At 38.6% G+C, this 14,974-nt stretch overlaps 1 protein-coding gene across 2 annotated transcripts in view; it reads right to left on the bottom strand.

The window, feature by feature from the left end:
* Usp32 (Ubiquitin specific protease 32) overlaps positions 1 to 14,974 on the bottom strand; it is a 216,072-nt gene that overhangs the window by 55,449 nt on the left and 145,649 nt on the right. For both annotated transcript variants that reach the window (XM_089095543.1, XM_089095544.1), the window contains exon 22: positions 2,663 to 2,859. In XM_089095543.1, the coding sequence (XP_088951669.1) occupies positions 2,663 to 2,859 (197 nt within the window). The remainder of the gene's footprint in view (positions 1 to 2,662; positions 2,860 to 14,974) is intronic.

The following is a 14,974-nucleotide window of genomic DNA, read 5'->3' as shown; positions in this document are numbered from 1 at the left end:
TTGATCGATTAATTACCAAAAGCCAAAATTTGCTTGTAATAGTGAAAATTTATATATAATCTTAGTTATTTTAATAATTAGAAAACCAATATTTAATTAGAACTAAGGCAGCATTAAAATATTCCCAAAACTTTTTTTCCACTTTGAGCAACGTTTCCAAAAGTATAGAATATTTCACTGAACTAATAGTCTATCTTACTTGTAATTGTAGCAGGACTCAAGCACCTCCGCTCTCCCTGGCGTCCAGTAGCTTCGTTATTGTAGTAAGCCAAGAGTCTTGGTCGTTTGCGAGTAGCTCAATCAGGTTGAGCCCGTAATTTTTTCATGTTCGCCCAAGATTTTTGAAGCCATCAATTGGATCTAAGTCAGCCTTGATGCAAGCAAGCCACGTTTTCTTTTGACTCCCTTGTCACTTTTTCCATCCCGAAAGAGGTGTACATCTGAGGACTTTATTGACAAAGGTGTGGTGCGGCCGGCGAAGTGTATGGCCAAACCATCGGAGTCTTCTTTGTTTAATTATGGTGGCCAAAATCAGAACGCTGATAGCAGATTTTGCGGAGTTCGACATTGCTGAAACGATCACGGAGTTTAGTGCCAATGATTCTCCTTAAACATGAATGGTCAAATACGTTGAGGGCTTGAATGTCGGTTGCTTTTATAGTCCATGTCTCACTGCCGTACAGTAAGACAGACTGAACAAGGGCCTGGTAAATCCTTATTCTTGTCTTCAGACGACCCTTTTTTTTGTTCCATAGAGAGTGATTTAGCTGGGTGAAGATTCCAGTTGCTGAAGCAATTCTTGACTGTATTTCTGATGTGCATCCTCCTATTGGGTCTACCAGAGAGCCTAGGTACTTCAATTCATGTATTTCGTCTATGGGCGACTGTTCTAGTAAAATTGGGGGGTCTTGAGATGATATACCGGACGCCATGACTTTTGTCTTCAGGAAGCTTATTTTCAGACCGACCATAGAGGATTCTTCAGCCGCCTTCGATAGCATAGATTAGGCTTCTGGACGAGATTCAGGTAACAAGCAAATATCGTCGACGTAGTCCAGATCGGTGATCACAAACTTGGGACCTACTTCAACGCCTGAAAAAGTCGTCATTACTCTGGTCATAATCCAGTCGATCACGAAATTAAACAAGACGGGAGACAATATACACCCCTGTCGGACAGCAAAATCAATTTGGAACATCGAGGAGAGTTCTCTACCGATCTGAATTTGGGCTCGCGTATGCTGGTAGTATGCTTGGATAATTCTGACTATCTTGCCTGGTACTCCATCCTCTATCATGGCCTTCCAGATTCCATCCCTTAGAACCGAATCAAAAGCTGTAATAAAATCTATGAATAGATACACTGTTGGTTTCTGGTGTTTTGCCCTGTATTCAAGGGTTGTCTTAAAAAGAATAGTTGGTCAATTGTTCTCACGCTAGGGTGGAGTGCTGCTTGATTGGGCCTTGTCTCTGCATTGGGCTAGATGCTAAAACGATTATGTAGCACTATGGCAAACATTTTTGCAGTAATGCATATGAGACAAACACAGCAATAATTGCTGCATTTTGTCTTTAGCCCTTTTTTGAAGACTGGAAGGATGATAGAATCTCCCCAATCCTGTAGGCTTATGTGATTTACTCCAGATTGATTTTAGGAGCTGATACATCTTTCTGGTGTCAGATCTAGAGGCAGCGACTTCCATGTCCTCAGCGATTTTCTCCCAGTACTGGTTCTTATCATTCTTAGCCGACTGGTGGCATTCTCTTCTCAAGCGTTTGAACAACTCCAATTTTCTGTCCGATATCTGTTGCTTTTGCTCAGCCAACTGAATTGTGCGTGTTGACATCCATTTTTTGGATAGTCTTTTGCGGTATCCTAATATCGCTTCCGCAGCCTCGTGGATTGTATTACGTATGGTCAACCACTCTTCATCCAAACTTTGAGTTTGCTCGTCGTTCGCTTGCACTTGGAGAGCTTCAAAGCGGCTAGACAACTCAAAGCAGAATGCCTGTCGTATATTATGATCATCGAAGCGATTGGTATAAAATCTTCGTAGAGGTTTCCTCTTGGGCGTGCTGCAAGTCGTAACTTTAGATCTTACTTGACTAGAAGATGATCAGATCCATGTTTCGAGCCAGTATCTGCTCCAATGTACGATCTACTATTCGTTGCCATTGATTTCCAACGGCTGGACATGAGGATGTAATCAATCTGGCTTTTTGCTCTACCATCTCTTGAATGCCACGTGGCTCTGTGGCTGGGCTTGTGTTTGAATAAGGCATTAGCATTGACCAAATCATTCGTCATGGGAAAATAAAGAAGTCTTGTTCCTCTGCTACATCTAGCTCCAAGGCAGGAATGGCAAATGACAGACTCAGCATTCGATGCTTTTCCCCAAATTCTGTCGTTAAAGTTGCCTCCAAAAAGATGAGGTCTAGTTTTGTGACTTTCTTAAGTGTAAAAGTTAGAAGTCGGTAAAAAAGATCAGCTTCGCTCTCCGGTGCGTCTCTGGTTGGAGCATGAACTACAATAACTGATATGTTGAATAAGGGGCCTTTGAATCGTGCTAAACATTTTAATCACTTTAAACATTTTAAAATAATCATTTTAAAGAGCAATTAATGACAAAAAACAAACACTAGTAATTATAAGAAGCTTTACCAATCTAATGCATGATTTGCAGTGGCTGATCCATCGGTGGTAGGCAAGGGGGAAACATGGCGGGAGACAAGGGTCCAGACAGCTTTAAACAGGTCCTGTCCCGAAGATCTGCCAGGGTAAAACGGAACAAGAAGAGGCAGTCCAAACAGACTTGGGTTTATATTGTTAGGTGAAACAAAATAGACGTCTTGCCGAATCTAAAAAAAATAAAAAATAATGATAGATTTTTCTTAACTTTGCCTAAGCTGGACAATTACAGAGCTTAATATTTTAACAGTACAACAACTACAGACAAAGCAGTGCAGATTAAGTAAAGAAAAATGTTGGCACAATCTATTATTTTTTTTCCTTGACCAGGGCACTTCGTATCGAAAGAGTTGTCGTAGAAACTTCGAAAAGGGCTCATTCGAGGAAATTAGAACGGCTAGTGCCCTTTTTAATAGTCGACAGTGACTGGAAGGCAACTAACACCCCTTCCACGCCCGCCATTTCCCCAAACACGTCCAATCAAAATTTTGAGATAGCCGTTTTGTTCACCGTCGTTGATTTCCAGATAGAAATTATGTTTTTTAGGAGGATACTCCCCCCAAAGCCCTCAGGACTAGGGTTGTTAGTTATCCCCTGGGGGCATATACGATTTTTATAAAAAGCGTTGTCGTAGAAACTTCAAAAAGGGCTCATATGATTGGAAATCCAAAGGGCTAGTGCCCTTTTTAATAGTCGACAGCGATTGGAGGGCAACTAACCCCCTCTTACGCCCACCTTTTACCCAAACACATCGAGGGTCTTTGAGGATTCCAACCCCCCCCCCCAGCCACCAGGGCAAGAGTTTTAAGTTATGCCCTGGGGGCATATAAGGTTTTTATAGAAAGCGTTGCCCTGGGGGCATATAAGGTTTTTATAGCAAGCTGTCGTAGAAACTTCAAAAAGGGCTCATATGATTGGAAATTCAAAGGGCTAGTGCCCTTTATAATAGTCGAAAGTGATTGGAAGGCAACTAACACCCCTCCCACGCCCACCATTTCCCCAAAACCACCCAATTAAAATTTTGAGATATCGATTTTGTTCAACACAGTTAAAAGTTCTGGAAATTATATCTTTGAGCAGGAGGCTTCCCCCACAGTCTTCAGGGTAAGGGTTATAGGTTATGCCCTCGGGGCATATAAGGTTTTTATTAAAAGTTTTGTCGTAGAAACTTGAAATATGGCTCATTCGATTGAAAATTCAAAGGGCTAGTGGTATGCCCTGGGGGCATATAAGGTTTTTTTTTATAGAAAATGTTGTCGTAGAAACTTCAAAAAAGGCTCATTCAATTGGAAATTAAAAAGGCTTGTGCCCTTTTTAATAGGCTGGTCAAAACTGATTGGAGGGCAACTAGCCCCTCCTCTCATGCCCACCATTTCCCCAAACACATCCCATCAAAATTTTGAGATAGCCATTTTTTCAATGTAGTTGAAAGTTCTGGATATTATGTCTTTGAGGATGATAACCCCCCACCCCCTCTGGACAAGGGTTGTAAGTTATGCCCTGGGGGTATATAAGGTTTTTATAGAGAGCACTGTCTTAGAAACTTCGAAAACTTCGAAGAGCTATTGCCCTTTTTAATAGTCAAAAGTCATTGGAGGAAAACTAACACCCCTCCCGAGCCCACCATTTCCCCAAAAACATCCAATAAAAATATTACGATAGCCATTTTGTTCAACGTAGTAGAAAAGTCCGGAAATTATGCCTTTGAGGATGACACTCCCCCCACAGCAATCAGCCCAAGGGCTGTAAGTTATGCCCTGGGGGCATACCAGGTTTTATAGAAAGCGTTGTCGTAGAAACTTCAAAAAGGACTCATTCGACTAGAAATTGAAAACGTTAGTGCCCTACTTAATAGTCGAAAGTGATTGGGGGGCAACTAACGCCCCTCTGACGCCCAACATTTCCCCAAACATATCCGATCAATATTTTGAGATAGACATTTTGTTCAACGTAGGTGAAAGTTCTGGAAATTAGGTCTTTGCCACCGTTGTCGTAGAAACTTCAAAAAGGACTCATTTAATTGGGAATTGAGAGGGCTAGTGCCCTTATTATAGGCAGCGCAATCGCGCTGCCTAAGTAAAGAACGATGTTTGCACAATGTATTATTTATTTCTTTCTTTAGACCAGGGCACTTCGCATCGAAGAAGTTGTCGTAGAAACTTCAAAAAGGGCTCATTTGTTTGGTAATTGGAGTGGCTTGTGCACTTTTTAATAGTCGAAAGTGATTGGAAGGCAACTAACACCCCTTCCACACCCACCATTTCCCCAAACACGCCCAATCAAAATTTTGTGATAGCCATTTTGTTCGACGTAGTTAAAAAGTAGGGAAATTATGTTTTTGAGGATTACACTCCCCCCACAGCCCTCGGGGCAAAGGTTGTAAGTTATGCCCTGGGGGCATATAAGGTTTTTTGTATAGAAAGCGTTGTCGTAGAAACTTCAAAAATTAATCATTCGCTTGGAGAAAGAAACGGCTAGTTCACTTTTTAATATTCGTAAGTGATTTGAGGGCAAGTAACCCCCCTCTAACGTCCACCATTTCCCCAAACACATGCAATCAAAATTTTGAGACAACCATTTTGTTCAACGTTGTTGAAAGGTCCGGAAATTAAGTATTTATGGTTGACAACCCCCTCACAGCCCTCAGGGCAAGGGTTGTAAGTTATGCCCAGGGGCATAAAAGGTTTTTTTTATAGAAAGCGTTGTCGTAGAAACTTCAAAAAGGGTTCATTCGATTGGAAATTGAAAGGGCCAGTGGCCTTTTTAATAGTCGGAAGTGATTGGAGGGCAACTGTCCCCCCTCTCACGCCCACCATTTCCCCGAACACATCCAATCACAATTTTGAGATAGCAATTTTCTTCAATGTAGTTGAAAGTTCTGGAAATTTGGTCTTTGAATATGACACCCCTAGCCCTCAGGGCAAGGGTTGTAAGTTATGCCCTGGGGGCGTATAAGGTTTTTATTGAAAGCGCTGTCGTAGAAACTTCAAAAGGGCTCATTCGATTGGAAATTGAAAAGGCTAGTGCCTTTTTTTATAGTTGGAAGTGATTGGAGAGCAACTAACACCCCTCTCACAACCACCATTTCCCTAAACACATCCAATCAAAATTTTGAGATAGACCTTTTGTTTAACGTAGTTCAAAGTTCTGGAAATTAGGTCTTTGAATATGACACCCCTAGCCCTCAGGGCAAGGGTTGTAAGTTATGCCCAGGGGGCATATAAGGTTTTTATTGAAAGCGCTGTCGTAGAAACTTCAAAAGGGCTCATTCGATTGGAAATTGAAAAGGCTAGTGCCTTTTTTAATAGTTGAAAGTGATTAGCGAGCAACTAACACCCCTCTCACAACCACCATTTCCTTAAACTCATCCAACCAAAATTTTGAGATAGCCCTTGTTTAACGTAGTTCAAAGTTCTGGAAATTAGGTCTTTGAGGATGAAAAGCCCCTCACAGCACTCAGAGCAAGGGTTATAATTTATGCCCTGGGGGCATTGAAGGTGGTTACAGAAAGAAAAGGGCTCATTCGATTGGAAATTGAAAGGGCTAGTGCCCTTTTTAATAGTCGAAAGTGATTGGAAGTCTTGACATTTTTATAGTAAAGATCGATGTGGGCACAATGTATTATTATTTTTTTCTTTGTTTAGACCAAGACACTTCGTTCCGAAGGAGTTGTCTTAGGAATTTTTAAAATGGTTCCTTTGATTCAAGATAAAAAGGGCCAATGCCCTTTTAAATAGTCAAAAGTTATTGGCGGGAAATTAGTCTCCCTCCCACCCCGACCCACGCAATTGTCCCTTATTTTTATAAACAAAATGTTGCCTTAAGATTAAATAAAAAAGCACTGTGTTAGTGCTAATTCCCAATAAGGCATTTCAGCAGTATCCCAAGAACGACTGAGGGTATTATGTTCAAACTTTCGGGGCTACTTATGCTCTTAACATTTAACCAAATCAAAATAGCGTAAGTCTATCCAAGCTTTAAAGAAAGTAAAAAAAAAAATTTTGCGAATGGTATCAAGTTTTCTATTTTAGGTCAACTAGAGGAGGTATGAAAGTACATTAAACACTACTATTTGTGTACAGATTTTAAAAAGTATGTATGTTGTTAAATATTGCTGAATAATTTTCTCCAGCATATAAATAGCAGGCCAAACTATAGAGTCTTAAAAAAAACGAAAAGATTTAAAGTATTATTTCCTTTTTCCCTGAAAAGACTATGTCAATATAAAACGAACAGAAATTAATTAAAAAAACTTTCCCACAAAATATATTTTTCAAAGAAAAGTAAAGAATTCCATTAAACAAAAAAATGAGCAAATATAAAATCAAACAATCTTTCAAACACGAAACTACCACAAATCAGCATCGATAAATAAATGAAACCCAAAGCGAACAGAAATTACAATAAATAACCGAGTCAAATTCCAAACGAGCAGAAATTAATATGAGTTGGGCTCAAAACCCCTATGCCTTCCCAAGACCAGAACATAATTTGCACTTTATTGAAAGAAGTACAAATGAATGAGCATTGTCAGTTTAATATACATATACTGATATTTAGTAATCAAAATGTTAATATTATTTGATTTATTAATGTTATAAAAGTAAAAACATTTATATTTTTTCAGTAAAGTACAAATTTTGTTCTGGCCTGGGGAAGGCATAGGGGTTTTGCGCCCAACTTATGTTAATTTCTGCTCATTTTGATTTTGAAAAAAAAGTAAAAAACTCCACTAAACCAAAAATGAACAAAAATAGAAGCAAATAATCTACCAAGAATACAACTACCAAAATCAGAATCAATAAATCAATGAAACCCAAAACAAACAGAAATTAAAATAAGTCAAACTCAAAACGTACAGAAATTAATCTGAGTAGGGTTCTAAACCCTATGCTTTCTAAAAACCAGAATATAATTTATACTTTACTGAAAAAATCCTTTTAAATGTTTTCACTTTTATAACTTTAAGAAATCAAAAATTAATTAAGATTTTAAGGAATAAATATCAGCATAAAACTGACAATGCACATTTTTTCAGTAAATACATTTGAATTTCGTTGAGTAAAGTAAAATTATATTCTGGCTTTTAGAAAAAATAGGGTTTAGAACCCTACTCAGATTAATTTCTGCTCGTTTTGAGTTTGACTTATTTTAATTTCTGTTTGTTTTGGGTTTCATTTATTTATTGATTAATTAAAAAAAACTTTCCGAAAAATAAGTTTTTCAAAGAAAGTAAAGGCCTTTTTAAACTTAAGCTCAGCAGACACAAATACCTGTTAAAATTCAAACTTAAAACGACCAAAAATTACTATGAAAGAATAAATGAAACCCAAAACGAACAGAAATTAAATAAACAATCATAGCAAAATACATACAACAAGTAATAAAATAAATGAATAAATAGATCTTAAAGTGAGTAATGCTTAGATTACATATGAAAATCAAACTTAAAACGAAACAAAATATTTTCCTATTGAAGCATAACCTACTACGTCATTGGCGCTTTACTGAAAACCAATTTTATGACAAATATTTTCTTTTGTACTTAGTATTGAAAGTAAACATTAAAATTATAGTAACATTATGAACTGATGAACCTTCAGCAATTAATATCATTATACATGAAATATTCAGTTTAATTTATTAGCTCTTTTTAAAGTTGTTCAAGACGAATAAAGTTTCACTACAAACAAATGTTTGGATACTGTAAATAAAAACCAAAAGCCTACTGCGTCATTGGCGCTTAACTGAAAATGAATTATATTATAAATATTTTCTTTTCCAGTTCTTACAGTATTGAAAATAAAAATAAAATTACAGTGCACTAAATTCTTGAAACGATAGATCTTTCAACAATTAATATCATTATACATCAAATATTCAATTTGATGTTGTTTATACTTTCCAAGACTGTTCAAGACGCATATAGTTTTCAGTAAAGCGCCAATGACGCAGTAGGTCTTAGACTTTTACAGTGAGAGAAGGAGGTGATACCCAAACTCTTGTTTGTAGTGATTTTTGTTCGTTTCAAGCTTGATTTGCATGTTCAATTTAAGTTTCACTCGTTTTAAGATTTATTTATTAATTTACATTAATATCTACTGTATGTCTGTTTGCATTGATTGTTATTTTAATTTATATTTGTTTTAAGCTTCATTTAAGCCCAAATAGGAAAATACTTTTTTTTGTTCAAACCTTGATTTTCATATTCAATCCAAGCATTAATCGCTTTAAGATCTATTTGTTCATTTATACTATTACTTGTTGTATGTTTTTGCTATGATTATTTATTTAATTTCTGTTTGTTTTGGGTTTCATTTATTCTTTAATAGTAATTTCTGGTCGTTTTGAGTTTTATTTTTAAAAGGTATTTGTATCTGCTGAGCTTAAGTTTAAAATGGCCTTTACTTTCTTTGAAAAACTTATTTTTCGGAATTTTTTTTTTTTTAATTAATTTTTGTTCGTTTTTGATTGCAAAAATTTTCAAGTTTTTAAAAATTCCTTATTTCAAAATCAAACTTTAAAAAAAAATCAAATGTTCATCAAATTATCAAAACTGGTTTCAAAGTAACAATATCAAAGTGACAAAATGGGTTTGTGTCAAACTTCGGAGTTTTTATTACCTGATGTTTGAAATATTTTTGATAAAATGGCTATCTCAAAATTTTTATCGGATGGGTTTGGGGAAAAAGCGCGTGGGGGGGATAATTAACCTTCGGTCTCTTTTGAATCTTTAAAAGTGATCGGGAACTTTCTATTTTCAATCAAATGAGCCCTCTCTGAAGTTTATACGAGCATCCCTTCTATAAGAACCATTTACATCCCAAGAGTGTACCTTACAACGCCTGTCCCTGGGCCCTGGGGGGTTGTGTCGACCCGGAGTTTTAATATCTGATGGTTAAATTATTTTTAACAAAATGGTCACCTCAAATTTTTATCTGATGCGTTTATCCATCCGATAAACCCGACGCCGTGGAGGGCGGGATGGGCTAGTTGCCCTCCGATCTTTTTTACTATGAGAAAATGAACTACAACTTTTAATTTCCATTCAAGTGAACCCTTTCTGAAGTTTATACGAGCATCCCTTTCATAAGAACCACATACGTCCCCATGACATAGCTTAAAATGCCTGCCCCCGGGCCCTGGGGGGATGTGTCGACACCGGAGTTTTTGTTATCTGATCTTTAAACCATTTTGAAAAAAAACGGCTTTCTCAAAGTTCTTATAGGATGGATTTGAGGAAAATAGGGTGCGGAGATGGGGACTAGTTGCCCTCCGATATCTTTTGACTCTTAAAATGTGAACTAGAACTTTCAATTTTTAATCATGAGCCCTCTCCGAAGTTTATACGAGCATACCTTCCATAAGAACCATATATACCCCAGAACAATACTTACAACGCCTGCACCGGGCCCTGGGGGGGGGTGTTGACACAGGAGTTTTTTCTGATCTGACCTTTGAACTATTTTTAACAAAATGGCCATACGTCAAGGAGTTTTGTTATATGATCTTCGAGCTATTTCTAACAAAATGGCTACTTCAAATTTTTTATCAGATGTATTTGGGGAAAAGGGGCTTGTGGGGGGGGGGCTAGTTGCCCTTCGATCACTTTTGACTCTAATGGCACTAGAACACTCAATTTCCAATCGAATGAGCCCCCTTTGAAGTTTATACGACGACCCCTTCTATATGAAGTGCCTCTGGGAAAAAAATGGAGGGTGGGGGAGAATAGCTGCCCTCAGATCACTTTTATGTCTTAAAAAGTGAATTACAACTTTCAATTTCCAATCACATGAGCCCTCTATGAAGTTTATACGAGCACCCCTTCCATAATAACCATATATGCCCCCAGGGCATAACTTACAACGCCTACTCCCGGGACCTGGGGGGGGGGCTGTATCGACACCGGAGTTTTTTCTTATATGAACTTTGAACTATTTATGTATATCTCAAAATTTTTATCTGATGAATTTAGGGCGTGGAGGGGGGGGAGGGGCTAGTTGACCTCCGATCTCTTTTGACTATTGAAAAGTGAACAAGAACTTTCAATTTCCAATCAAATGAACCCTCTCCGAAGTTTATACGAGTATCCCTTCCATAAGAACTATATATGCCCCGAGAGCGTTACTCGTAACTCCTGTCTCCGGGCCCTGGGGGATTGTGTCGACACAGGAAATTTTCTTATATGACCTTTGAACTATTTTTAATGAAATCGCTATTATAAAAATTTTATCGGATGGGCATGGGGAAAAAAGGGTGCGCGTGTGTGGGGGGGGGGGGGCTAGGTGCCCGTGGATATCTTTTGACCCTTAAAAATTTAACTAGAGCTTTTAATTTCCAATCAAATGAGCCCCTTCTGAAGTTTATACGAGCATCCTTTTCATAAGAACCTTGTACGCCCCCAAGACAACCCTTACAACGCCTATCTCCCAGGCCCTGGGTGGAGTTTTTGTTATCTAATTTTTGAACAATTTCCAAAAAACTGGCTATCTCAAAATTTGTTGCGGATGGTTTTGGGGAAAAAGGGCGTGGGGGGGGGGGGGGAGGAGGCTAGTAGCCTTTGACTCTCTTGACTCTTAAAAAGTGAACTATAACTTTCAATTTCCAATCAAATGAGCCCTCTATGAACTTTATACGAGCATACCTTTCATAAGAACCATACATGCCCTTAGGGCATAACTGAGAAAGCGTTCCCCTGGGGGGTTTTATTGACGCTGGATTTTTTCTTATCTATCCTTAGCTCCATTTTTAACTAAATGACTAACATGAAATTGTCATTAGATGGGTTTGGAAGAAGAAGGCGTGGGGGGGGGGACTAGTGGCCCTCGGATCTCTTTTGACTATTAAAACGTGAAATCGAACTTTCAATTTGTAAACAAATGAGCCCTCTTTGAAATTTATACGAGCTTCCCCTTCATAATGCCCTAGTTATGCCCCAGGGCATAACTCACAATGCCTGCCCCGGGCCCTGGGGGTTGTGACGACACCTGCGTTTTTGTTATCTGACTTTTGAGCAGTTTTTAACTTAATGGCTATCTGAAAATTTTATTGAATGCATTTGGGGGAAAAGGGCGTGGGGGGGGGGGGCTAGTTGTCCTCCAATCTCTTTTGACTCTAAAAAACTGAACTAGAACTTTCAATTTCCAATCAAATGAGCCTTCTCTGAAGTTTTTACGAGCATCCCTTCAATAAAAACCATATATTCCCCCAGAGCATAACGCCTGCCGTCGGGCCCTGGGGGCTGTGTCGACCCCGGAATTTTCGTTATATGGTCTTTAAACTATTTTAAAAAAGGCTATCTCAAAGCTCTTATCGGATGGGTTTGAGGAAAAAAGGGCGTGGGGGGGCTAGGTCCCCTAGGAGCATCCTTTCCATAAGACCCATATATGCCCCCAGGGCATAACTTACGACGCCTGCCCCCGGGCCCTAGGGGGTTGTGTCGACACCGGATTTTTTTTTTAATATTCCGATACTGGAATATGATCTTTGAACTATTTTTAAAAAAAAAGCTATCTCAAAATTTTAATCTGATGCTTCTGGAAAAAAAGAGTTTGGGGGGAGCTAGTTACCCTCCAATCTTTTTTGACACTTAAAAAGTGAGCCAGAAATTTCAATTTATAATCAAATGAGCACTTTCTGAAGTTTATGCGAGCATTCCATATATGCCCCCAGGGCATAACTTATAACCCAGGCCCTGAAGACTGTGGGGGGAGTGTCCTGCTCAAAGATAAAATTTCCGGAACTTTCAACTACGTTGAATAAAATAGCTATATCAAAATTTTGATTGGATGTGTTTGGGGAAATGGTGAGCGTGGAAGGGGTGTCTTCAAATCACTTTCGACTATTAAAAAGGGAACTAGCCATTTAAATTTCCAATCGAATGAACCATTTCTGAAGTTTCTACGACAACGCTTTCTATAAAAACCTTATATGCCCCCAGGACAAAACTTACAACCCTTGCCCTAAGGACTGTGGGGGGTTGTTATCCTCAGAGACCTAATTTCCTGGATTTTCAACAACGTTGAACAAAAGGGCTATCTCAAAATTTTGATTGGACGTGTTTGGGGAAAAGGTGGGCATGAGAGGGGGGTTAGTTGCCCTCCTATCACTTTCGACTATTAAAAAGGGCACTAGCCCTTTGAATTTCCAATCGAGTGAGTCCTTTTTGAAGTTTCTACGACAAAACTTTCTATAAAAACCTTATATGCCCCCAGGGCATAACGTACAACCCCAGCCCTGAGGGCTGTGAGGGAGTGTCCTCCTCAAAAACATAATTTCTATCTGGAAATCAACTACGCTGAACAAAATGGCTATCTCAAATTGTTTTTTGGGTTTGTTTGGGGAGATGGTGGGGATGGAAGGGGTGTTAGTTGCCTTTCAATGACTTTTGACCCTTAAAAAGGGTGCAAGATCTACCAATTTTCAATTGAATGAGCTCCCTTTGAAGTTTCTGCGACGACCCCTTCTATATGAATTGCCTCTGGGAAAAAAATAATAATAAAACATTGGAGCCGTATGGCCTTTACTATAGGCAAAGCTATAGCGTTGCCTCTGATACTGATTTGTGGTAGTTGTATGCTTGGTAGATTATTTGATTCTATTTTTGTTCATTTTTAATTAAATGTAGTTCTTTACTTAAAAAAAAAACTCATTTTGTTCAATTTTTTTTTTTTAATACATAAAATTAAATAACCTTCCAATATCTAATAGCTAAGAATGACCTTTACCATGGGCAAGGGCATTCCCTCAGATTAAGTCCCTTGGCAAAGTTCCACCTCCTCCTGACACCTCTCATTGCAGAAATAAAATAACAAATACAAAGCAAAATCAGCAACTGAATAAAAAGAGGAAACCCCCTGTTTCTTTAATGAGTGAAAACGGGAAACATGAAAGTGACCAATTTAAACAAAATATGCTATTGGAAGCAAGGCCGTATCCAGGGGAGGGGGAGGGTAGGTTTGAATTTGCACTTTTTTTTAAAAAACATCCCCCCCCCCACACACACAACCAAAAAACCACCCCCAAGCGAGAATCCTGGATACGCCCTCAATTGGAAGAATACAAATAAATATCAAAAGCCCAAAAATAAAACCAAACTATTCCTTTACATGGACGGGGTACCGGGTTTGAATTTGTAAAAAAAAAATTCATCAACGTACCCAATTACAGGGTCTTTGTCACAGGGACAGGTAACAACCCTGTCGTCCAATATTGCGGACAGCAAGAATCGAACCTCAGGCTCCGTATTGTCAAGCAGAGTCACTCAGTCTACTGTGTTACCTCAAGGTAAGAAAAACAACCATTTTACTATTGGATAGTAAGACAGATAGACGTATGTACGTATTTGGTACAGAATGGGCAACAGAAAAAAAAGAGAGAAAAAAACAGTAAAAAAAAAGCCAGCTACCCCTAAAACCCACAAAGTTATATCAGTAGCGCACAAAAAAAAGAAACCTACACACTGCCTATAAATCTCTCCCCCTATTTTCCAGGCTACTCAAAAGAAGCGGCTCACCCACTTAGGAGCGACTACAAGTTCTACATTGTGCACAATTATTTAATACAATCACGAAAATAGTAACAACAAAGATTTAACTTCCATGCGAGATAATTTCAATCTCAATGACCAAATCAATTCAATGAATCCGAAAACTGCAGAACAAAATCAGTGATTCAGTTACAGCCATGCAACTAAAAATCCGCAGGCATTAGGACATCCGAAAATTTAAAGAAATGAGTCGAAACATATATGCCACAACCACTGACTGCACCTACAGCAATCCTTAGGTACATATAATATTACCAATTCATACCATACAACAGTGCGGAGACATAGTGGGAATCCCCCTTTTGGGGAAGTACATCTTCTATTTTATGCCTTGATTTGGAGCACTGACTGAGCCTTCTCAAGTTTCTTCCCAAAGCTGAGACCCCATTCCCCTTCTCCAGAAGAGAAGAATGGACTTGGAAATGCTACTACTACTACTACTAACAACTCACCGCCGCACCAAGCCGCCTGAGGCCAACACAGTTACGCACGCTCCTCCTCCATCCCAATCTATTCAAAGCCTCCCTATTTACATCCTCCCAGGAAATTCCCATTTTCCTTAAATCTTTCTTTATGACATCCTCCCACTCCGACCGCGGATTTTAAAAAAATATTCTACAAAAAAAAACAACATCATTTGCGATAGTACATTGGTGCATATAGCGAAAACACCACGAAGGCTAAACGGTAGGAGGGGGACTGGGGGGGGGGGGAGTACTGACTAAAGAGAGCAAAAT

Source organism: Artemia sp. Qi Xiang Cuo, chromosome 10 (genome assembly GCF_049724085.1).
Source record: "Artemia sp. Qi Xiang Cuo chromosome 10, ASM4972408v1, whole genome shotgun sequence".
Lineage (NCBI taxonomy): Eukaryota > Metazoa > Arthropoda > Branchiopoda > Anostraca > Artemiidae > Artemia > Artemia sp. Qi Xiang Cuo.
The sequence above is the reverse complement of the archived record's forward strand: the minus strand, read 5'-3'. Positions and strand labels throughout refer to the sequence as shown.